Source organism: Dicentrarchus labrax, unplaced genomic scaffold, assembly GCF_905237075.1.
Source record: "Dicentrarchus labrax unplaced genomic scaffold, dlabrax2021, whole genome shotgun sequence".
Lineage (NCBI taxonomy): Eukaryota > Metazoa > Chordata > Actinopteri > Moronidae > Dicentrarchus > Dicentrarchus labrax.
Window position 1 is genome coordinate 18,012,076 of NW_026136706.1, and position 23,112 is coordinate 18,035,187.

The 23,112-nt window shown below is 39.2% G+C and overlaps 2 protein-coding genes and 1 long non-coding RNA gene across 9 annotated transcripts in view; 2 read left to right on the forward strand and 1 right to left on the reverse strand.

Annotated features, from left to right (window-relative positions):
* The window catches only part of si:ch211-214p13.9 (cell surface glycoprotein CD200 receptor 1), a 27,491-nt gene extending 15,605 nt beyond the window's left edge, over positions 1–11,886 (forward strand). The window contains exons 1-7 of one of the 7 annotated variants that reach the window (XM_051403504.1): positions 7,486–7,649; positions 9,037–9,093; positions 9,435–9,740; positions 10,124–10,393; positions 10,622–10,715; positions 10,812–10,854; positions 10,933–11,019. In XM_051403504.1, the coding sequence (XP_051259464.1) occupies positions 7,514–7,649; positions 9,037–9,093; positions 9,435–9,740; positions 10,124–10,393; positions 10,622–10,715; positions 10,812–10,815 (867 nt within the window). In that variant the 5' untranslated portion in view covers positions 7,486–7,513 and the 3' untranslated portion in view covers positions 10,816–10,854; positions 10,933–11,019. Of the gene's footprint in view, positions 1–7,484; positions 7,650–9,036; positions 9,094–9,434; positions 9,741–10,123; positions 10,394–10,618; positions 10,716–10,811; positions 10,859–10,932 lie in introns of those variants that run through there. The other 6 variants (XM_051403503.1, XM_051403502.1, XM_051403498.1 and 3 more) reach the window with 6 other exon arrangements.
* LOC127365447 (uncharacterized) lies at positions 11,833–15,680 on the reverse strand. Its single transcript, XR_007885208.1, has 4 exons — positions 15,373–15,680; positions 14,661–14,680; positions 14,518–14,558; positions 11,833–14,187 (listed from the first exon to the last, which is right to left on the reverse strand). It is a non-coding gene; the product is annotated as an uncharacterized LOC127365447 (long non-coding RNA).
* Positions 15,681–17,350: 1,670 nt separating this feature from the next.
* On the forward strand, positions 17,351–21,258 carry si:ch211-214p13.8 (B- and T-lymphocyte attenuator). The gene is made up of 7 exons (XM_051403510.1): positions 17,351–17,505; positions 18,706–19,041; positions 19,127–19,165; positions 19,419–19,457; positions 19,536–19,664; positions 19,759–19,790; positions 19,936–21,258. The coding sequence occupies exons 1-7, from the start codon at positions 17,418–17,420 to the stop codon at positions 20,224–20,226; spliced, it is 954 nt and encodes a 317-aa protein (XP_051259470.1). The 5' UTR covers positions 17,351–17,417; the 3' UTR covers positions 20,227–21,258.
* The last annotated feature ends 1,854 nt before the right edge of the window (positions 21,259–23,112 follow it).

Consider the following 23,112-nt stretch of genomic DNA (forward strand, 5'->3'; position numbering starts at 1 on the left):
ACTTGGCTACAGGAGCAGGGACATGTACCTGGTAACATGAAGAGGGTGAAATTGTTGCCATATTTAGCTGCCACAGAGAAGACTGTAGTAGACAAGCTAGAAAAGCATGACACTAGAGTACAACAGGGCTGGCCGGCCAAGATAAAGTGGAAGAAGACTTCAGAGGAGTTAGACAGAAAGAGAGCTTCAGCACACGCAATATCATTAGCCTGCGCAGCAATAGGAGCATGGACAAAGACTGTGACCACGACTGTGACCAAGACTGCTCCACCTATGGAGCCGGGACCATGGCCCTTATACCCATACCTCGACAACCCTCCTTATGCCACGGCCTCTCCGCCGTACACAGACACCCGTCCAGGAGCAATACGGGCTCCGGTAATCACAGTTAATTCAGGCCAATTGGATTTAGAGGGGAACATCTTTGAAGGGACAGTAAAGCAATTTGAAGAGTTACGGGAGATAATAAAGGGGCAGACAAAGGACCTGGATGAAGTTAAAGCATACTGGGAGCAACAGCAGGAGAGGAAGAAATAAGATGCCCAGTGTCAGTTATAGAGGATACATTCCCTACAGAGAAGCTGGAACACCAGAAGGGGGGAGTGAGAGAGAGGAAGATAGGAGAAGTACTGTGGGGACTTACGCAGAGCAGCACAGGGAGCAAAAGCAGCGTGAAGGGGGGAAAAAAAATCAGACAGGGAGCCAAGCGGGACCATTCCAGGCAAAGATAGACAGGAGAATAGCAGAGAGTGGCAAGGGTGGGTGTGAAACCGATGAGGAGATCACATATGGAGAGGGGGAAGAAACAAATGGATGGATAAATTCAGCCAGCTAACAAATGGCTGGGATTTATGTATAACCCTAACCCAAACAACTAGAGAATGAGCGCCGTAAGCTAACTGAAGCTAAGAAAATAACAAAATCAAACACTCAAATGTTACAGCAGCCTACAGCAGAGTCCCAGCAGGTGGTCCATGCTGGATCTGTGGTCGACCAGGTCACTGGGCAAGACACTGCCGAATAGATACACCACCCCAAAATGACTACCCACAACAACCAGGGTATGGTCCACCACAGCAGGGATATGGCCCACCACCACGTGACGTACATCACCAAGCTCCAAATACTGCCGCAGCCCCTAGAGGACAATACCCCTCCCTAGGCGCCCGCAACGACCATGACTTGTATCCAATCCCTGATTGGGAAGAGGGTCCCCATTACCACCAAGAACAATGACGAGGCCCAGGAACCTCTGACATCGGTGAGCCAGGTGCGGTCTCATTCACAGATGCTTTTAGCACAAGACAACACACCGGGCGCTATAGGGCAGTGGGCGGATATTTACTGGGGGTTGGTGCGTGCTGCCAGATACGTCGAAAGGGTGTGGTGTAAATTCATTGTACACAGACTGGAAGCCGTGGTTGCATATGCTGAATCCCTATGCCCCTCCCCCCTGATCCTCTCCATGTCACATTGTTTTATGATCGGGATGAAACTTGGGTGTATCATAAGGCATTTATGGCCGTGGAGGGTGCGGGGGGCTCAGGTGGAGACCAAGTGTTTGTTTGCAGGACCAGAAGGGATAGCGGCTGTAGTAGAACTGAATGATGAGTTGGTTGGATGTTTCTGAAAAACCCAAACTCTGTCAATGGGGTGCTTTTGCAGAAAAAGGGGGGTGGAAGACAAGTTCTGACCTATGCAAGCGTCACACTAGATGCAACAGAGAACAGACACCCACCATGCATGAGATATGCAGCAGGGGTAGCAAAAACTTTGAACAAAACTGCACACATTGTAATGGGACATGCAATGACAGCACCCACAACACATAGTGTGGTAGCGTATGTAAACTCACAGGCATTCACCATGACATCACTACGACAGACGAGACTGGAAAAAACTTTAACCGCACCCCACATAACATTCACACATGAAGGCATAAACATGGCAGACAGCATGGGGAGGGGGAGCCTCATTTGTGTGAAGAAAGAGTACAGAAAGACCTGAGGGTAAGAATAGATTTGCAGAGTCAGCCGATAGGAGATGCAGAGGAGACACTGTTCACAGATGGATGCTGCTTCAGACATCCAACAGAAGGGTTAAAAGCAGCTTGGGCAGTGGTGAGACAGACAGAAAGGGGGTTCGAGACAGTAAAAGCAGAAACAGTAACAGGAAAAGTATCAGCTCAGTTAGCAGAACTACAAGCGATGATAGCAGCACTAGAGGGAGCTGAAGGAAAAAGTGTAAACTTATACACAGACTCTGCATATGTGGTAGGAGCCATACAGGTAGGCCAAAGCCAGTGGATCAGATCAGGTTTTCGCACCACTTCTAAAACTCCCATCAAGCATGAGAAAGACATACAGAGACTTGCAGCAACACTGATGAAGCCCAGACACGTGGCAGTAATCAAGTGTAAAGGACATGACAAGACGGACTCTCTGACAGCTAGAGGAAATGATGCAGCAGACCAAACAGCTAAACAGAAAGCCGGCTATGGTACACAGTACATGATGATACAAGCAGGACAGACAGTATATGACATATTGCCTCCCTGTGACAAAGACATGTTGAGAAAAGAACAGGAAAAAGCCTCCCCATATGATCACAGTGTTTGGGTAAGCAGGGGGAGCAGTCAAGGCCGATGGGTTGTGGAGGGGACCAGAGGGGAGACCAGTTCTCCCTCCAGGACTGACATCAGTGGTGCTCCAGGAAGCTCACGGGCCAACTCATTGTGGCAGTAAACAAATGAAACATCAGTTAACTCATTGGTGGCATCCCTTTTTACCAGCAATGATAGAGAATCATATCAAGGAATGCAGTATGTGTAATGTGTACAATATTAGATCTACAGTAAAACCACACCAGGGAAAATTCCCTCTACCGTCCCGGCCGGGGCAAGAGATCATTATTGACTACACAGACATGAATGACAGGGTCAGAGGGTACAGATACCTCCTGGTAGCCGTGGATGCATACACTGGCTGGCCAGAGGCACTACCTGCAAAAAAGGAAGATGCACAGACAGTAGTCAAATTCCTGATAAACCAATACATTCCCACACATGGGTTTCCTAGATGAATCAGATCTGATAATGGCACACACTTCAAAAACAAACACCTACAGGCAGTGGAGGCTAGCCTAGGGTTAAAACACGCATTTGGCACAGTCTATCATCCCCAATCTCAAGGCAAGGTGGAAAGGATGAATCAAACATTGAAAGGAAAGATTGGTAAAATATGTGCACACGACAAGCTGAGTTGGGTTGATGCTCTCCCACTAGCTTTAATGTCAGTCAGAAATTCGGTGAGCTCTAGGACAGGGTTTACACCATTTGACAGCCCCAATAGCTCCATTTTTGAAGTACAAACCATACTATGATCAACTAACGGCATTGGTTTCAGCCTTCTCAAAACAGGTGAATGAGATCCAAGGGGGAGCAGAGAAATCACCAGCCCCAAAAGACATTGAGTGGGTGCTGCTGAAGGCCATCAAACGAAAGTGGTCTGAGCCAAGGTGGACAGGACCATACCAGGTGACAGAGAGGACCAACCACACGGTCTGGCTCAAGGGAAGGGGGGGACACCTGGTTCCACTGGTTGATGTGCACAGCCGCTGAACCTCCCATGAGGACAGTGGAGGAGATAGGAAAACACTTAAAGGAACAGTGTTGAAAGAAAAAAAAAAATCCCTATATCATTTTTTCTGGTTATGTTTATATTATCATAGCTTTGTCAAAACAAGGAGTGGAGTCATTAGGTGTGTTGAGCGTAAAACGACTTACATGGGGGGAGGTTCCGCCCTGCTACATGGAGAGATAAGGATTCCACTAGAAAGCGCCTTTTAGCATACTTTTTTAATACTAATTTTTTCCATATTTTTAACTTGCAATTTTTAAATTTTTTGGGCTTAAAGCAAGACATACATTAATCTCACTTCTCAACACTCTCAGCACCATTCACTACGGGTATTTTAGTCAGCATTTTAATAAATGTGCCGCCCAGAAGATAGAATGGGGTGGCTTGGAGTATGTTTGTGCTTTGCTTTGTTTGTTGTAGTCTGCCATAGAATAGAAGGACAATCCACTTCAGTACCAGATGTCAGCACTGGCCTCTGGACAGAGTGAACTGCCAAAACCCAAACACTACATCATGGCGGTTGAGATCTCTGAGGACATGGCTGTGGAATAAAAAACAAAATCTTTTTCTTTCAAAAAAACCAAAAAAACTTTAACCCTTAACCAAATTTTTCTTTCAGTGATTATCTTTCATAATATGTGTGATTAATGCAGTAAAATGTTTAGTGTAGGCTCAGTATTGAGGAGCCCAAAAGGGGGAGTTATAACTTTTTAACTTTTTAGATATAATTATTATTTTTTAAATATAACTTTTTTCCACAAAAAGTTTAGGTTTATAATCATGTGTTCAATCAATGAAGGTCTGCCATAAATCGATTTTTGCTTTCAGGTGGTGGTCCCAGTTTCTATGGGACCAAAAGGGGGACTGTTGCGATATTCTGTGATTTATACTCATATATAATTTACCTGTATGATTATTAACTAGAATAGAAATATGTTTACTTGTGCTTACATTGATTATGCTTACATTGATAAAGGGCTGTTAAGGGAATACTAATAACAGAAATAAAGTAATGAATATTAGACGTTTGTATGATGTGTTATAGAATTGTAACTTACTAATGAATATGAATAGCAGGAACAGTATAAGGGAGAAGAGTGTGGGTAGTTGCAGATATAACATGACATTCTTTGGGAAAGATAGCGGTAAACACGGCCTCCGAGGTCAGTGTCATGAGCTCGTAAAAACAATGATAGAACACAGGACGGACTCCTTCCAGTCGTGAAAAACAACTCAGGTTTTGGCTACCCCATCAACACCATCCTTGGAGACAAGATACCAAGAGGACAAGGGGTGGAGATAATACCATCTTGTGCTATGTGTGTTATCTGCAAAAATATAAGAACTGATGTTAGGAACAAGAGGTTGCTCAGACTTTGTGAACTGGCAGACCTTGTGCATGTCAGGTTAACCGTTAACCCATAGCTCTGTAAATTTTGCACATTCTACTGGTGTTAAGAATAAAGCTGATTATTGAGTAAACTAAATCTTCCCCTATCGCTTCATTAAAAGAACACGCGAGGAATGAGTTTTTGAAATACAGAGATTCCTCAACACTGTTGAGACCTTTTGTATGATTGACCAAAATTCCCAAAACAAGTCCAGTTTCTTTTCCTGACTCACTGATTCCAGATAATGTGCTAATGTGATGAAGTTTCAGGAATCCAGGCATATCAGACTAAAGAGCTGCAGTTTATCCTCTTGAGGTTGTGTTTCCTCTGTAAAGAGGTCAAATGTGATGCAAGTTTGTCTTCTTGAGGTAGGAACACCACGGTTGTGTTCAGGTTTGAGGTTACCTCAGAAGTGAAGGGAAACATCATGGGGCTTGGTGTTTCCACAACCAGCTGCTGTTGACTGTGGGTGTTTGCTTTTTTATTTTATCACAGTTTCTTCATTGAAGATGATTGAGAAGATCTGATGAACAGTTTGACTGGAAACTTGGCAGTTCAACAGCAAACAAGTTCTTGGATGTCATTACACAATATTAGACACTCACTCCCGCTTGTGATATTATCTACTGGTCCTGCATCTTCCAACAGCCTGAATTAACGTTTTCTCTAGTTTCTGTTCACCCCATGAGTACATAATCTTCTTCACATTCGTCTTTAGATAAGCTGTCCGGCTGAGGTTGAAGTGCTGCTGGGACATTAACTGTTGCATAGTCACAATCATCATCGGTGGTAGCTCTGAGCAGTTTCCTTTAGTCTCAGATGGGGAAGTAACAGCTTCTGAACCTGAGGTAGAGTTGTTCCTCGCTGGCGCAGTAACTCAAGCAAAGCGCCAACGTTCTCATCCAGGGGTATGGAAGAAGGTCCACAGATGGAGAACCTTTTGCGTTGGTTGTTAGACCTTGACTGTTCCTCCAAAACTACTGAAACCAGTCTTTGCTCTATCAAAAGTGACTTCAACCTCTTTGTTGTCTGCTATAAATGACTCTATAACAACGCAGTCCCTCCTATCGTACCACTTGGCAGTTGCCTGCTGTATGTGTCGTGTCATAAGTGATCTTTTTTACGGACATAATTATTCTTGTGAAAAGAAAAGTAATGCCTGCAAAACAAACAAGGACTGCTGCCCACAAATAACCAACGCAAAAGCTTCTACATCTGTGGACCTTCTTCCGTATCCCCTGGATGAGAACGGTGGCGCTTTGCTTGAGTTACTGCACCAGCCAGGAACAACTCTACCTCAGGTTCAGAAGCTGTTACTTCCCCATCTGAGACTAAAGGAAACTGCCACAGAATCTGGTTGACCACACTAGCTTCAGGAATCTGAGTGAATACATTAGGTAGAGGAACTTTGGTGACTATACTAGCTACAGGAATGTCTGCCCAAACTTTATTTCCGCCATGTCAATTCCAAGAACTATATCCGCCCCATCCACAGGGAATGCTGGGCACACTCCAACTGCCACCTCCCCAGTGACCAACCCGCAGACTAGGTTTATTTTATGCAGTGGTACAGGGATAAGAGTCATACCCATATGTCTGTGTAAATAAGTGTTTCTGTAAGGGGTGTATTGCAGAACTAAATTGCAAAGATAAAACACAGTATGCAATTTTCATGTGTGTACATCAGGCACTGTGTTATTTCACGACACATTGAAATACACAGACATGCAGGATTGTTTTAGAATGTATGTAGGAGCCCAGGAAGTGGTGATCTTTTCACAAATGAAATGAGGGCATGCAGCAGATATAGCTTTAGATTATCTCTAAGGTCTCAAGTGATGAACATGTCAAGCCTAATGGATAAATTGCCGTACACAAATATTCTAATATTTTACTGTTTTACATTTCTCTGCAGAGGTCAGGGTAAGCTGTAACACTGTTTTATCTTGTGATGTTACTTTCAAGAGAGCATAAGGGGACATTTTGAATAGATTGGAGTCATTAACTTATTTATATGAGGTATAAATAAAACAGGGACTATAATCGTCTTCATATTCGTCTTTAGATGAGCTCTTAGACTGTGGTTGAAGTGCTGCTGGGACATTAACTGTTGCATAGTCACAATCATCGTCAGTGATTCTCTGGGAGTGTTGTGGTCAGTCCTTAAAAGGATGTACAGAGAAGATTCACAACTTCCTGTTGGGCTGCTTACGAAGGTGATTCCCCACTACCCTGAAGTGACAAGTTTACTTAATAACCTTTAGAACTATGTGTCTCAGGTTTTGTAATAAGGATGACCTATGTCTACATAAATAAGCGTTTCTGTAAAGGGTATATTGCAGAACTAAATTGCAAAGATAAAACACAGTATGCAATTTTCATGTGTGTACATCAGGCAGTGTGTGATTTCATGACACACTGAAATACACAGATGTGGCGGATTGTTTTCGAATGTATGTAGAAGGCCAGGAAGTGGTAAGAAAAATGAGGGCATGCAGAAGATATAGTTTTAGATTATCTCTAAGGTCTCAAGTGATGAACAAGTTAAGCCTAATGGATAGACTGCCATACACAAAACTTCTGATATTTTTCTGTTTTACATTTGTCTGCAGAGGTCAAGGTAAGCTGTAACACTGTTTTATCTTGTGATGTGACTTTCAAGAGAGCACAAGGGGACATTTTGAATAGATTGGAGTCATTAACTATAACTATGAGGCATACATAAAATATGTACTGAAACATATGGGAAATACAGTCAATCACACTTTTCTACCATTTAATATGCATCCAGTCAAACATATAAATACTGCTGTAGGTAGATAAAAAAAACTAATTTCCAAGTCTTAAATATCTATTTCTTGTATATTTGCGTGGTGTGCAGCAATTCTCAGGAGCACTAACTTGCAACATGTCTGCTAGTCTTGCATCTTCCAACAGCCTGTATTTACCCCATGAGTTCATAATTGTGTGTCATTGGTAACTGTGTTATTTCGTGACACAGATGTGCATGATAGTTTTCAAATGTATGTAGGAGGAAAGTGGTGAGCTTATCACAAGAAAAGATTACCTAAAAGAAACCTTAAGATCTTAGGTGATGTCAAGCCTTATGGATAGACTGCCATACACAAATCTTCTGATATTTTACTGTTTAACATTTGTCTGCAGAGGTCATGGATACTCTAAACCTGTTTCAATTTATTTCAAATTAAATTGAATCATTATCATTTTAGACTAATAGTAACCAAATGTTTAATCCACCATAACTGCTAAGAAAGTTTCCTCTTAGTACAAATCTTAGATAAAATCCTGTATATGGGTATGTTTTACTGTCAATATTACACATAAAGCATCTATATGATTTATTTTATAATGTGTTTGTATGTCATGTGATCCATACCTAAATGTCTTACATGTTATTTATCGTATATATTTTATTTTAATTTGTCTTCACTTGTCCATGCCTCAAACAGAATTGAATCTATGTTTTATTGCATTTGAATGTTTTTGTATATATTAGGACATGCACACTGTGTTATTGTTTCATATCAGAATAAAATCAAAACATTAACACAATAATGTGTATAACAACTGTTTGAGATCGGTGGTTTTGCCACCCCACCTCGTGTTTTACTTCTCAGACCTTGCGTGACACTAAATGTCAGCCAATGAAGCATGGATGTTGATGTCATCAGCTTCTTCTACAGCGTGAGACCAAAATGGGGAGATTATAACATAATAGTTTCATGTTTAAGCTTTGGTTATTTCCTTCCTCTAGATTCGTTTTTTCTGTTTGGAAAAAGTTCAGGAATCAGTCTGTGTTCTTTGATTTAGCCCTGCTGCAGCTGGTCATGTTAGACCAGTTTTAATCACAAGCCTTCACACCTTAACTAACTAAACTAAATAAGGAATAACAGATGAACCACCTTCATTGTTGCTCTGCTGATTGAACACTTCACTAACTTCTGTTTTACTAACTCTGTCCTTACATCCACGCCAATCTCTCTCAGGAACTAATCAAAACACCTCTGCAAACTCCAACACTACTACCCCTTTCAAATATACCGGTAAATCTTCTCCTTTTTCTCCCTGGTTATTTTGCAAGAAAGAATAAAATGTTTAATAAGACTATTAATATTAGAATATTAGTAGTGAAGGCACAGGAAGCCAAACAGGGCAACATACATTTCTATGCTTCCTTTCCTTAGTAATCCTACTTTTGTCATTCAAAACATCTGCAGAACTGAATCTTGAATTGTTTTATTCTTTTTGTTTTGCATGTTTTTGTGTATATTAGGGCATAATATGTATTTTTTTAAATAATAAAATAATAAATAAAATCAAAACATCAGCACAATAATTGCACCTTTATTTTCAAACATAATGCAACTTATTTTCTTTTTTTCAGTTGACAGACATACAACTTTCAAGATGGGGAGTGATGCTGATCTCACATGCAGTGATAAGACAGTAAATGAGACAATATATGTTATCTGGAAGATAGACTTGAAATACAAAGACTGTGAGATATCTTTTAGCAATGATGGCCAAAGTTTAGATTCCTGCAATGATGGCAAGTCCCTGCAAAGCACATCCAGTGATGAATTCTACCTGCACATCCCAAACTTCTCAAATGATGACGTGGGGATCTACAAGTGTGATACAGCTTACAAGGGAGGAGGTGAAACTTACAAGATCGACGTGTCTATCACAGGTATGAATTCTCTCCTCACAAGGATAAATTAATTCAAAAACCATTGAACTTCTTAAGGCGTCAATTCACCAAATCACACTTAATAAAACAGAACATTCTGCTTACCTCTAGTGCCATCTGTTATACTGCATGTTTGTTTTACTTTCTTAGATTTTGAAATACCTGCTACTGATCATGTTTTCTTCCATTACACGAAGGAGGATAATGGGATTAATTTTTCAGTTACTTTAGACACAATGTCCCTTTTACTCTGAATGATGCATCTTACTGTCTGCAATGTTATTATACAAGTGAAACTGTGACAAGGCAAGCAAATTTGAACTTTATCTGCATGGTTAGAGGTATTCAGTGAGTCTTATTTCTCCTGTTCTTCCCTGGCTCAGTTCCTCCCACTATATCAGCCTGGTTAGAGCGTAAGGACAACATGGTGGTGGCAGTGTGCAAAGCTGAAAGAGGAAAACCTGCAGCCAGCATCACCTGGAGTCATATGGAAAACTTGACGGCTGGGGAGCCAGTGATTGACTCAAAAGGATTTTTTACAGTCGAAAGTCGTCTGGAGTTCCTTGAGGGAATGAATCCAGAAAACCTGAGCTGTGTTATCAGGCACCCGTACTGGAGAGAGGAACAGATTTTTGTACCAAAACACAGAAAAGGTGAAGAATGGATAGCACAACAGAAAGGGTTTCATCTCTGGGCTTAGTGCAGAAGCTATAATTATTAAATATAAAGCTGTTTTATGTTTTTTGGGAAAACAATGACTAAATGGTGTTTTATATTATAGGGATAATTATAATTTAGAATAGATTAAATAAAATAGATTTGATGTGTAGCATTGATGTCCAGCACATTATTAACAAACCTTTAATCTTCACTCACAGCAGGTTATGATCCTTGGCTGTGCATCCTTATTGTTGTGCCAATCATTGTGCTTCTGACAGGACTTTTATATTTTGCACAAAAGAAACTAATGTTGAGGTAAAAATTTTTATTTGATGAATGATCACTGTAATGACTACTTGCATTCTTCTTTGTTGAGTCACTGAGCTGGGTTGTGTATCCACCTTTTTCCAGGTGATGCCAGCAGTCCAACACCTCACCATCCAAATCACCACCAGTAGGTAAACTCTGCAGTTCTGTGTGTTTTACTGCACACTGTTAAGTTTTGTTCATAACACCTCTCTGTTTCTTTCAGATGGAGGATGTGGTGGAAATGGAGGAAGTGGAGGAGGTGGAGCCCTACGCCAACCCTAAGGGACTGTTCTGCCATCTACTGGTGGAGATCAGAACATTGTCCAGCATCATGATCATGCAAAGTAAATGTTAGGATGTCTAATAATGATAATAATACACACATACATATAGAACTGCTGAACGTTTTCTTAACACAAGAATCATATGTATATTAAAACTGTTTTTGCTTCCTGTAATAATTCACAATGTTCATACTGGCTATTAAGAGATGCCTTCCTAATTATTCCACTGTAAGTGATTGGGAACAAAATCCAGAGTCCCCTGAAGCCAGAGTCTGCTCTTTCTGTTTTGAATTCTGATATTTAATTGTAGGCGGCTCATCTTACCTTCAAACTGATTATTTAGTTGGACAGAAAAGAGGAAACCTCACGAATGTATTTCTGTCCACAGACCATGACAAACTTGGACTCTCTTAGTATGTCTCAGTGGTGGAGGAAGTCGTCAGATCCTTTACTTAAGCAAAAGTACTTATATCACACTGTAAAATACTTTGTCCTGCATTGAAAAGCTTAAGTTAATGTATGTAAGTATATTCAGGGAAATATTAAAGTATTAAAAGTAAAAGTAACGCAAAAAAATTTCCCCTGTGACTATTTTGCTAGTATGTATTGTATCATCATTAGATAATTATGCAGCATTTTACTGTTTTCTAATTTTGAACCATTTTGTATAAGACTAAAACATCATCATTTGAGCTGTTTGTGCGTAGTTACATTCCACCATTGGTTTTTCAGTGGTCCGTTCTGGTGAACACATTAACACAATTTCTTCTCTTTGAACTTATTTCAAACATTTTCAGTGAAACAGTTGATTGATACAACAGTATCATGAACAAAAGTGGTACTCTGTAAACTTTTAATCAATAAAAAAATCAATAAAACCACAATGAAACCAAGGCGGCTTACAGTAAATTACACTACTCTACCATTTCATATGCATACAGTAAAACATAAATAGTTATTTATAGATACAGGTAGAGACAGAAAGGTGTTTTGCATACACATACAAAACATAAAAACATAAATTCTCAGATCTTAAATATCTATTTGTAGTATATTTTGGGTTGTATGCAGCAATTCTCAGGAGCACTAAGTTGCAAAATAAGCACAAACCTTGAAATGCAGATTAAGGTATTTGTCATGGACACAATTATATAAACATTACATTCTATCTTCGTTGATATAATAATGTGGCAATGGCACAGATTGCAACATTTTAAGTTTGTGCTTAACGTGGGGTAAGTTTCGACAACTGAAACTTCGCTTCAAGGTGGAGCACAGTTTTGGCTCTATTTCAAAAGAACATAGATACAGATCAAACTTTCATCTGCAATACGAAATAGAGTGACAGCAGGTGTACTCACAGTAGTACAGAGTCATTTTCTGTTTACAGGGTTACAGACCTGTTCTTTTCCTTTCATGGTGGAAAAAGCACATACACCCATTGACATTGAAAGTCACACTGAATGCATCAATTCTGAAGACACATTTTTCTTCAAGCAAAAATGTAAGCCATCAAAATAATAAAAATATTTGACACATAGTGACTTTAAGATCCTCAGTCAATCAGGACATGTTGCCACTAACAGTAGTTTGTCAGAAGCTACTGGGTCCAAAAACCATATTACATAGTAATTCAGTACACTATGTACTGCGTCCTAATCATCAAAGTATACTATTTCAACATAAGGGAAACTGGAATTAGGCAGATGTCAATTAAGCTGCAGATTTGAAAAACTATTTAGCCAGTGAAACTTCAGAAAGATAAACATTTCCCCAAACACCACAAGCCCCCAATTTATTAACATTTGTTTAGCTCAGCTGTGTGCATTGCATTATGGGAGAATAGTATCCATCAACAGCACACTCAGAAATCGACTGTATTCAATCTGCATACTGACTAAAGCCTAGTTTATTTTGTCACTTTTCCAGTGTAAACACACATACTTAAAACCCTGCTTAGAACCTTTGGTATGAATTTAGGACACGGTTAAATTTCATTTGACTCCAGATATTGTTCTAACAAACTATTCCTCATATACACACACACAACAACAATTTTGTTGACTAATTTTCCTGAAAACAAAAATGTTGGCAGTCAGAACTGTTTAAAGGTCCAGTGTGTAACACTAAGGATAATCTATTGGCAGAACTGGAACATGATTTTCATATGTATGTTTTCATTAGTGTATAATAGGAATTGTTGTGTTTTTGTTACCTCAGAATGACACGTTTTTATCTTCAGAGGGAGCGGGTCCTCTCCTATGGAGTCTGCCATGTTGAACCACCATGTTCAGCACAGAAAGGGCAAACCAAACACTGGCTCTGCAGGACACAAATCTCCCAAAAATGTTCTCCTTTTTGGGAGATTTCTGGCCACCATAAGTTCTACACGCTTGGTGAATGATAGTAGATGCCACTAAATCCCACCCACTGGACCTTTAAAAGATGTTAGAATTACATCAAAGTTTGGCACTTCACTACTAAATTCTGATATTCAGGTAATGGTGTAAATGGTATGATGTTTTGTATGATTGACCAAAATTAAAACAAGTCCAGTTTCTTTTCCTGTCTCACTGATTCCAGATAATGTGATGAAGTTTCAGGAATCCAGGCATATCAGACTAAAGAGCTGCAGTTTATCCTCCTGAGGTTGTGTTTCCTCTGTAAAGAGGTCAGATGTGATGCGAGTTTGTCTTCTTGGGGAAGGAACACCACGGTTGTGTTCAGGTTTGAGGTTACCTCAAAAGTGAAGGGAAACATCATGGGGCTTGGTGTTTCCACAACCAGCTGCTGTTGACTGTGGGTGTTTGCTTTTTTATTTTATCACAGTTTCTTCATTGAAGATGATTGAGAAGATCTGATGAACAGTTTGACTGGAAACTTGGCAGTTCAACAGCAAACAAGTTCTTGGATGTCATTACACAATATTAGACACTCACTCCCACTTGAGATATTATCTACTGATCCTGCATCTTCCAACAGCCTGAATGAACGTTACCTCTAGTTTCTGTTCACCCCATGAGTACATAATCATCATCACATTCTTCTTTAGATGAGCTGTCAGACTGAGGTTGAAGTGCTGCTGGGATATTAACTGTTGCATAGTCACAATCATCGTCAGGGGTAGGTCTGGTTCTTCTTGATCCTTTGGCAGAGTTGTGGTCAATAGAGGCATACGTTACATCCTCCTTAGGCTGTCATGAAATAATATGCAGTGAGATGGGAACTCCTCGTTCCTGAACATATGTTACACATAATTTATTCTACTTCTTTGTACATTGATACTGCACACAGCACTTTTTTTTTTTATGTGGTTAGTGGTTCTAACTTCCTGCACATGAAATAAATAGCTTCACAGTTTCTTTTACAACAGAGGCCTCACACTAATGTTCTCCCAGTATGCAAATTTAACAAGGCAGCACCTCTGACTGGGCTATCATAAAAGCACAGAAACACACCCATGCCCAATGGAAAGCTGATAACTATAACAAAAATAGACTAAACATTGATGTGGGAAGGTCTACCTTATTATCTGCGCTTCTGTTATCATCTGGAGAAGAACCCCCTGAAAGAGAAAACATAAATATATAAAATGTTGCAAAACTGTGTACAATATTCATACTATATATACTAAATACTATAAATACCATTACAAATTTTGTTTTACCTTTCCTTTTCATCTTTATCCTAAAATAGAGCAAAAGGAAATGATGAGACCATAATAAGGACCTTTAAAGGAGATCTTTACCATTAAACACACAGAGCAATGAAACCATTATTGTGGGATGAATAAAAATATAAAAATAATGTCTTTAATATTATTAAAACATCACAAGATAATATTTATAAGCTTTTTAGAGGTTTCACACCACAGCAGTGTTTCCTTGACAGCTTAACAGATGACAGCGTATGTGGTGCAACAGGAAACACTTTACATATGCCTACAGCCCACATCTGTCTATGTCCAACTGTCTATATCAGTGACTACGGCACAGCATTTCAAACTTTATCTGCTTCTAGGTCAACATCTCACATCAAATATATACTGTATTGCTCAGCAAGGCTGCAAAGTTATTAACCTATTCACCACAGTTGAAGACGATGAAACTGAATCTATTCTTAGCTATTTCCTCACTAAAGCAAATGCAGAAGCTGCTTGCTACAGAGCCAAAATGCAACTTTGTTTCATTTAAACAAGTGTTTTCAGCTCTCTCATATTTTTAAATGCCCTCACTCAAATCACTTGTGTTCTAAGGTAAAAGTTTTCGATATATGCAGCAGTTTCAGAGCTCAGAGAATGTAATCATCACTTGCTGATCTATTGCTTTGTGGCATGTGAGAGTTTCCTTGACTATGTCAATGTAATGATGATTACTTACCCTGAAGTGCAGTTTCCCATGATGAGCCCACAGAATCTGGATGTTCAACAGGTGGCAGGTACCAGTGAGTAAGAACAACCCTGAGCTTGACACTGATCTCACTGATCTCTCTGCTGTTGTATCTGAGTGCACACAGGCCAGGGCAGAGATATAGAGATGAAAGAGAGAGAGACAGAGAGAGAGAGAGAAAGAGAGAGAGAGAGAGAGAGAGAGAGTGTGTGTGTGTGTGTGTGTGTGTGTGTGAGAGAGAGAGAGAGAGAGAGAGAGAGAGAGAGAGAGAGAGAGAGAGAGAGAGAGATCATACAGTGGTCTTTTTGTGTGTTATTTTGATTTCCTGTGTACTATGGTTTCTGACTCCACACACACACACACACACACACACACACACACACACACACACACACACACACACACACACACACACACACACACAAACAAACACGCACATGTTATCTCTTCAATTGTGGCAGAAGTCTTAGGAACACTTGTATTAAAACGTTTCTAAGTAGTCGAAAATATCTGCATCGCTAGAGACCACAGGGTAGATCTAGGTGAGGTGAGCTGACCCTTAACTGTGTGTTTGCTCTTGTTGCTCTATTGTCTCATTTGCATGATTGTGCAAATTTTCTTGATGAGCAACATGAGGAAGTCACTGACCTTTTTTCACATTCAACTGAAAGTCCAGTTTACAAACAGCAGCTTTGTCAAGAGTACAAATATACCTTTATGAGTGCAATGATCATTCAGAGATGTGACAGCAATATGCACAATGCAGTAAAATCAGTCTAAAAATAGCAACTCAGAATGAGCATGATCCACGGAAAGTGTTGATCATTTCAGCTGTTGAATATCAGTTGTTTTAGATGGATAAATGATTGACATTGGATTTTAAAACAGATTGCATATTTGTTAACCCCTTGAAGGCTGTAGTGCTTTTGTAGCTTGAGAAAACGTCTGACTGGACAGTGAGAGATGGTGGGCTGTACAGTAAATGATCACCCTCACCTCAGGACTGTAGTGGACTTCACTTATATTCTGCTCATCCAGGTGGGCAAGGAGCCAAGGAGCAGGTAGAGGTACTTAATGCTAGACATAACCATGTACTCATATGCAGTAGACAGGACCACGTTATACACTGGAGGGCGCTGTTGGAGCAGTCTGGGAGAGTCACATACCACTGAGCAAGTACATGTCCACAGTCTGCTATAAAAGATTACATGTTATCTTACACCATCTACTGGTTAAATTGAAACAAACAAGATATATATAGATATATATATGGTATCAATACACCACATGTCTATTGAGAATACACAAGATGATGCAATACATCCACATGCACCAATCATCTGCATTAGTGATAACATGGAGTACTTTTAGAAATAGTGTTGAAAACGCTCTATCCAAGCCACAGTAACTGCTTGTGATTGCACTCTGGCAGACTTGGTCATTTGTTCAGATGCAGCAGCTGCAGATATTTGCACAGATTGGATAAGGGAAGCAGGCAAGCGTCTTATTATTTTATAAAGATGATGATAACATTCAGGCGGCCTCTGGTACTCACTGCTGACTAATGCAAGCTGTTTACAAGCACGCATATAGTTTATCTTTTTCGCTTATACTTTTCGTGTTATAATTGATTCAATCTCCTTTTAGTCACCAACAGGAAAGATAATGTAACTAAGGCCTCCGTCTGACGTTGAAGCCAGGATGTAACAACTTCCTGTTGGGCTGCTTACAAAGGCGATTCCCCTCTCTCCTAAAGTGACATGGCCACTTAATAACTTTTAGAACTTTGTGTCACAGGTTTTGTATTGAGGAAGACCTACATCAGTAAGTGTTTCTGTAAGGGTGTATTACAGAATTAAGTTGCAAAGATAATACACAGTATGCTATTTTCATGTGTGTGCACATTGTGAACTGTGTGACAAACTGAGGTGTGCAGGATGGTCTTCGAATATAGGACAGGAAGTGGTGAGCTTGTCACAAGTGAAATAAGCCCCTTCAGTAGCGAGTGCTTTAGATTATCTTCATGATCTCAGGTGATGTCGAGCCTAATGGATAGACTGACATACACCTCTCTGCTGGTATTTCACTGTTTTACATTTGTCTGCACCTATGGAGGACATCATGGTAAGCTGTAACACTTTATCTTGTGATATGATTTTCAAGAGAGCATTAGTGACATTTTGAATAGTCACTAACAGGACACAAGAAAACAGTGAGGCTTTTGATTAGATCCTTTAAACTAGCCTACAGTGTAATTATTTTGTATATGTGAGGTGTAAATAAGTATTGGGTACCTATACTCTAAGTACAAGGGAAGAAGACAAGAGGTTAGGCAAAAACAAATTACACTTTTCATTTTGAATCGCTGAGAACCAATTTAGTAATAGTACACTATAATGCTATTACTGGGGCTGGACCAGAATATTCTGCTATTTGAATGTTGGTTTGTTGGGTTGGTATTTGAATATTCTGTTTTGTTTTTGTTTTTTTTAAAACAAACTGTCACAAGCTGTTATTATGTCACAAAATCTGATAAGATCTCAGTCAACCAAACCCTCCTGATGCACAGAACACACCAAATCTTTTGGAATTGTTTTTTATTCAATAACAAACAATAATACTGCAGATTAGAATAAATAAATTATTTTAACCAAACCGAAAGACACATGTTTTAGCGCAGGGTTGTCCATATCAGCTGGAAACAGAGAAATGTCTGAAGGACTAGGGAATAAAAACTTTAATAAGGTTGTGACTTTAGTTCTATTTATGTTTGGAGTTTTGGAATGCAATGTTGGATCCATCTGATCAAAACTGATCTCAGAGAATGACAAAGGTGAGCCTGATAATAATAAAAAACAAAGAAGTAGTACAAATAATTACATGAATACATCTTACTGGGTAATGTCATACTATACTATACATCTGGATACATTACCACAAAGTTACAATGTACATATACTCCAAAATAAGAGCATGAGGGGATATTTTAACAGATTGGAGTCACTAATTGGACAAGAGAAATCAGAAACACTTTAGATGACAGTCCATAAATGATGGTGTATTATCTAATATATATGGAGTAACAACACAAGAGATGGGTACCTATGTAAGTACAATGGAAGGAGACAAAAGGTTATATATAACTACATTTCTTGCATTGATCAAAAATACTGTAGATGTATTTGTCAGAATTTAGTACTTAGACACATTTAATTCCTGAAATGATGAACATTAAAGATGTTTGATATAATGTGAATTATTCAAGATGACACTAAGAAGGGGTTTTCAGTAAATGTTTTATGATAACATGTTTTTTTAATCTAGGTATTTATCCTTCATGTGATGTTGAGCTGAAGGTCCGTAGAAACACGGGATGGAAAGTCGCCCCACAACAAGGGTTGACAGTCAAGTGTCCTGTCAAACACTGTGGAGAATCGTTAAATATCACCTGGTGTAAACTGCTTGACACAGACAAGTGTGAACGGATTCATGAAGCAGAGAATGTAGAAATAAAACAGGATGACAAAGATTTTAAGGATGAAGTGATCTCCTTTTTGACGTTCAAACGGATTTCCATTGATGACGACGGCCTGTACAGATGTAGTATAAAAGGATACAAATATGAGCTGATCAGTCACACCATCAATATCTCAGTTTCAGGTAGGCAGTTTCTTTTATCCTTCAGTGCCAAAATATGGATGTAAGATGTCTTTGTTTATTCTATATTCTTTCCATCACTCTACAGACTTACACAATGGGATAAACAACTCAGAAAATAATGCATGTAAGGACCTTTAATTGTTCAATTATACAAATACATTTTTGACCATCTTTGACCACTCGCTCCAAATTATGGGCTTACTGCAAACATGAGTTGTGAGCAGTTTGCCTAAAAGGTGATTTTCCTTCTGAGATTTTTCGATTTGAAGGATTTTAAGAGGCAGAAAGAGGCCAAAGCAACATTTACAGAAAAGTATATTTTCAATATGGATGTCAGATGTCTGTGTTAATTCTATATCCTTTCCATCACTCTACAGACTTAATCCAGGGGATAAGCAACTCAGAAAACGATGCATGTAAGGACCTATAACTATATAGTTACATTTTAATGTATACAGACTTGGACTACTGATCTAGTCCTTCTGCTTTTGTAGATCAGTCACCAAGTGTTGGCGATCATCTGGGTGAGCCCTGGCAGCCCTACTTTTACATCTTCTTTGGCGTAGCTTTTCTGGTCGCCACATTGACAGCGTTAACCATCTTGAGATTTCATGGCTGGAAACGTAAGAACATGAATTTGCAGTCTGAATTACTGTGACATCTCTTCTAGAGCTTACCACCTAACAATGGAACATTTGTTTTATGTCTTCTTCACAGGAATACTTCTTATCAACCCCAAAAAGGGGCAGGTAATGTGATGCAGTGTAATAACTAAAAGGTCCATTGTGTCATATCTAGGAGGTTCTGTTGGCAGAAATGTAATATAACATTCACAAGTACATTTTCATTAGTCACCTGAATATAAGTAATCGTTCTATTTTCTTTATGTCATAGGAAATGTCCACTCATATGATACCTGACCTACCCAGGGGGAGCGATCCCTCTGGTCTTGTCCTGCAAACCCACTTCTCCTCTCTGAATGAAATCTGCTCATCTACTACAGCAGAAAGACCACCATCACAGCCTCCACCGATGTCCAACGGGAACCAGCCTGCTGTGGCAAACACAGCAAATGAGAGTCAAGTGACAGACCATGCAGTGTACGCTGTCATCAACCACCGGCAGTTTGGGAGACCTGCCAGAGAACAGCAAAATTCGCAATACGCTGCCATCAATTTTTCCTGAACATGTTTGTCATGGACACTTGCAGATGTAAACAGGCATGGAAAAGTATGTGGTGGTGTCATGGAACAGGTAGAGGTTAAAAGCAATCAACCACACTGCTGAGGAGGGGGAATGGAGGACGCATGTGGTCATACAGACGCACGGTACAGTCATCTTGAGCTAGATCAGAAGCAATTTATTCTCTCACCCTCAGGTTTGTTCCAGGCACTGCTGCTTTTTATTTTTAATTTCTTGGTATTTTTTCAGCAGTTTTTCTCCTCCAGTCATTTCATGTACGTGACTTGGAGGGCTTTTCTCACTCATACTTTATTTTGTTTGCCAAAGCTTTGGGTGAATTGTATACAAAAAATCCAGTGGGTATGCAGATTTGTAGAGCAGACTCTATACTTATTCTGCATTTTTCTTCTGATTTGGTAGTTTAAAGACCATCTATATCTTGTAAAAAAAAATATTAGCATTGAAATATAAGCTTATTTGTGACTTTGGAAACATCTTGTTCTTTGAGAGATAGTAGATTTAGTGTACTTAATAAATATTTTTGCATTCCTTACAATTGAAATGATAATATTATAATTTGGCCAGCTCATCCTCCAGTTCTTTGAGAGACAACGTCGCGGGCAAATATATTTAAGAGTCCACTATTTTATCTCACATAGGTTCTCTCCCACATACAGTCCTCAGTGTTTTTCATTTCCCCTGACACAAACACAGTTCCAGGCCTGTCAACCACACTAGTGTGGTTTTGTTTAAGTGTGCAGGAAGTGAAGAGGGGGTCGAGAGATTTAGATCATTTGTGTTTCTCATCTCTTCTCACAACACATTTGGTTTACATACTGAGAGGGTGTTGTTTAGTGGTCTTACCATTCTGGTGGTTACATAACATACAAGAAAGAGGATGTTACCTGGACCTTCAAATGCAGCATAAATCAACACATAACAAAGAGAGGAGGACTTCATTTATAAAAGACTATTATACGTCTGTAGACGCTTTTGGCTCATGACCCCTTAAAATAAATCAATATCAACCTTTGACCACTCTACTGGGCTTACTGCAGACATGAGAAGATTGACTAAAAGTGGATTTTAGTCAACCTGCTCAGGCAGAAAGAGGTGAAAGCAACATTTACAGAAAAGTACAAAAATGTATCCGAAAAGTGTTCCAACCAACCACATAGACAGCTAATCATTGCTATCAAGAAGCTGTACCAAATAAAACCATCAGAAAATGTCAAATACAATATTTAGAAACCCTTGTGCTAAAAGCCCCAATACACTTGCTTGCCTGATCAAAACTGATTAATTAAACACATAATTTATTCATATGACCTAATATATTTAGCCATTATGGGCTCCAGTAACAAAAAATAGAGTTTGTCTGTATGGCTTACCTCTCTGGTAAGTGTTGAAAATGTTTTTATGGCTAAAATTCTGAAATATGAAGCGGTTCTTTGCATGATTTCTCATCATTAGTGGAGAAAGAGTGCTGATATTTGTGGGGATTACTTATGTAACTGATTAGATTACTAATTGGGCCAGTAAACCAGTACCAATACCACTTTTTTTTTTATGGTTATTTTCAGTTTCCCATCTAGCTCCCAAGTCAAATAAATTCTGTAAGTAGAGCTTAGACCGATTTTCCTGAATTGTTTGATTTCATTCATTCAACTGTTTCACTATGTATGTAGATGTTTAACAGATTTGTTATTTGAGTATATAATTCATAAACATACCCTAGCACATGTTTTTTGTGCTCAGAAACAGCTGTTAAATCTCCACTTATAAGCTTTTTAAATGTTAATACTCTATAAACCACCTGTAGGCAGACTATCCAAAAAAAGTGTTAACCTCATTCTTAATCTGAAAGATCAGAAAAGTTCCCATGTAGCCCTTCTCACCTTATGTAACTCCTAAGATCACAAATCACTCATCATCACTGCTCATCTGGGGGGAATAAATGCAGTATATCATATTTACAAATATGCTGATAATTCAGTTTTCTTTAAAAGATAAAGTGGAGCAAATCCTGTAAATAATGATGCTTTAATGCATTTACACACGCTCACAAAAGGTCCTTTCACTGAAAAATGGCATGTGGAAAAATGTCTCCTGAATAATGCGATCTGGCCTTCACATTTCTTAAAGTATGCTCACTGGAATGCATACTCAGGAGAGGAAGGTGGAAATGTAGTCTACATGCTTTATAGGAGTCTTGAACATCATGTGAAATGAGGTGGTGAACTTCTTTTCTGTCACTGAGTGGAAATTTTTCATCTCAGCTAACAGCCCACACATAAGTTCTGCTCATATAGTCTCTCCTCTCGCTCTCTCTCTCTTTCTGTTTCTCAGTGTGTCTCTCTCTCTCTCTCTCTCTCACACACACACACACACACCCCAGTAATTGTGTTTTTTTCTCTGGTGGACAAAGCCCTGGTTTAGACGGCAGAGAGATGGAGAAAGCAGAGGCTTGTGCGAAGGCAGCGTTTGACACAGGCCTGATTAGATCGAGCCTGAGGTCACTCACACATTGTCTGGACTTGAACATCTAACAAAGTGTCCAGGATGGATGAATGCTTGTGTTACTACTCCAAAATCTCCCTTAAAAATTGATTATTGATAGAAGTAGACATGGATCAGTTGGTATTCTATTTTTTAAATGTCCGCTGAGTGGAAATTGACATGTTTATATATATATATATATATATATATATATATATATATATATATATACAGATGAGACAAATATAGGTGTTGAGTTAAATACACAAACACATGTAACAAAGCTAATAAATAGTGTCTGTTATCCCAGAACTTATAAACACACCAGAGAACAGAATTGACATATGCTGAAGGCTCTCTGTGTGTGCACAACATGTGTGTGCACAACAT

Coding starts and splice junctions, on each gene's coding strand:
- si:ch211-214p13.8 (XM_051403510.1), top strand. CDS start 17,418: ATGTCGAGCCTAATGGATAGACTGACATACACCTCTCTGCTGGTATTT. Junction 17,506..18,705: donor CACCTATGGAGGACATCATG/GTAAGCTGTAAC, acceptor TTTTTAATCTAG/GTATTTATCCTTCATGTGAT. Junction 19,042..19,126: donor CATCAATATCTCAGTTTCAG/GTAGGCAGTTTC, acceptor ATCACTCTACAG/ACTTACACAATGGGATAAAC.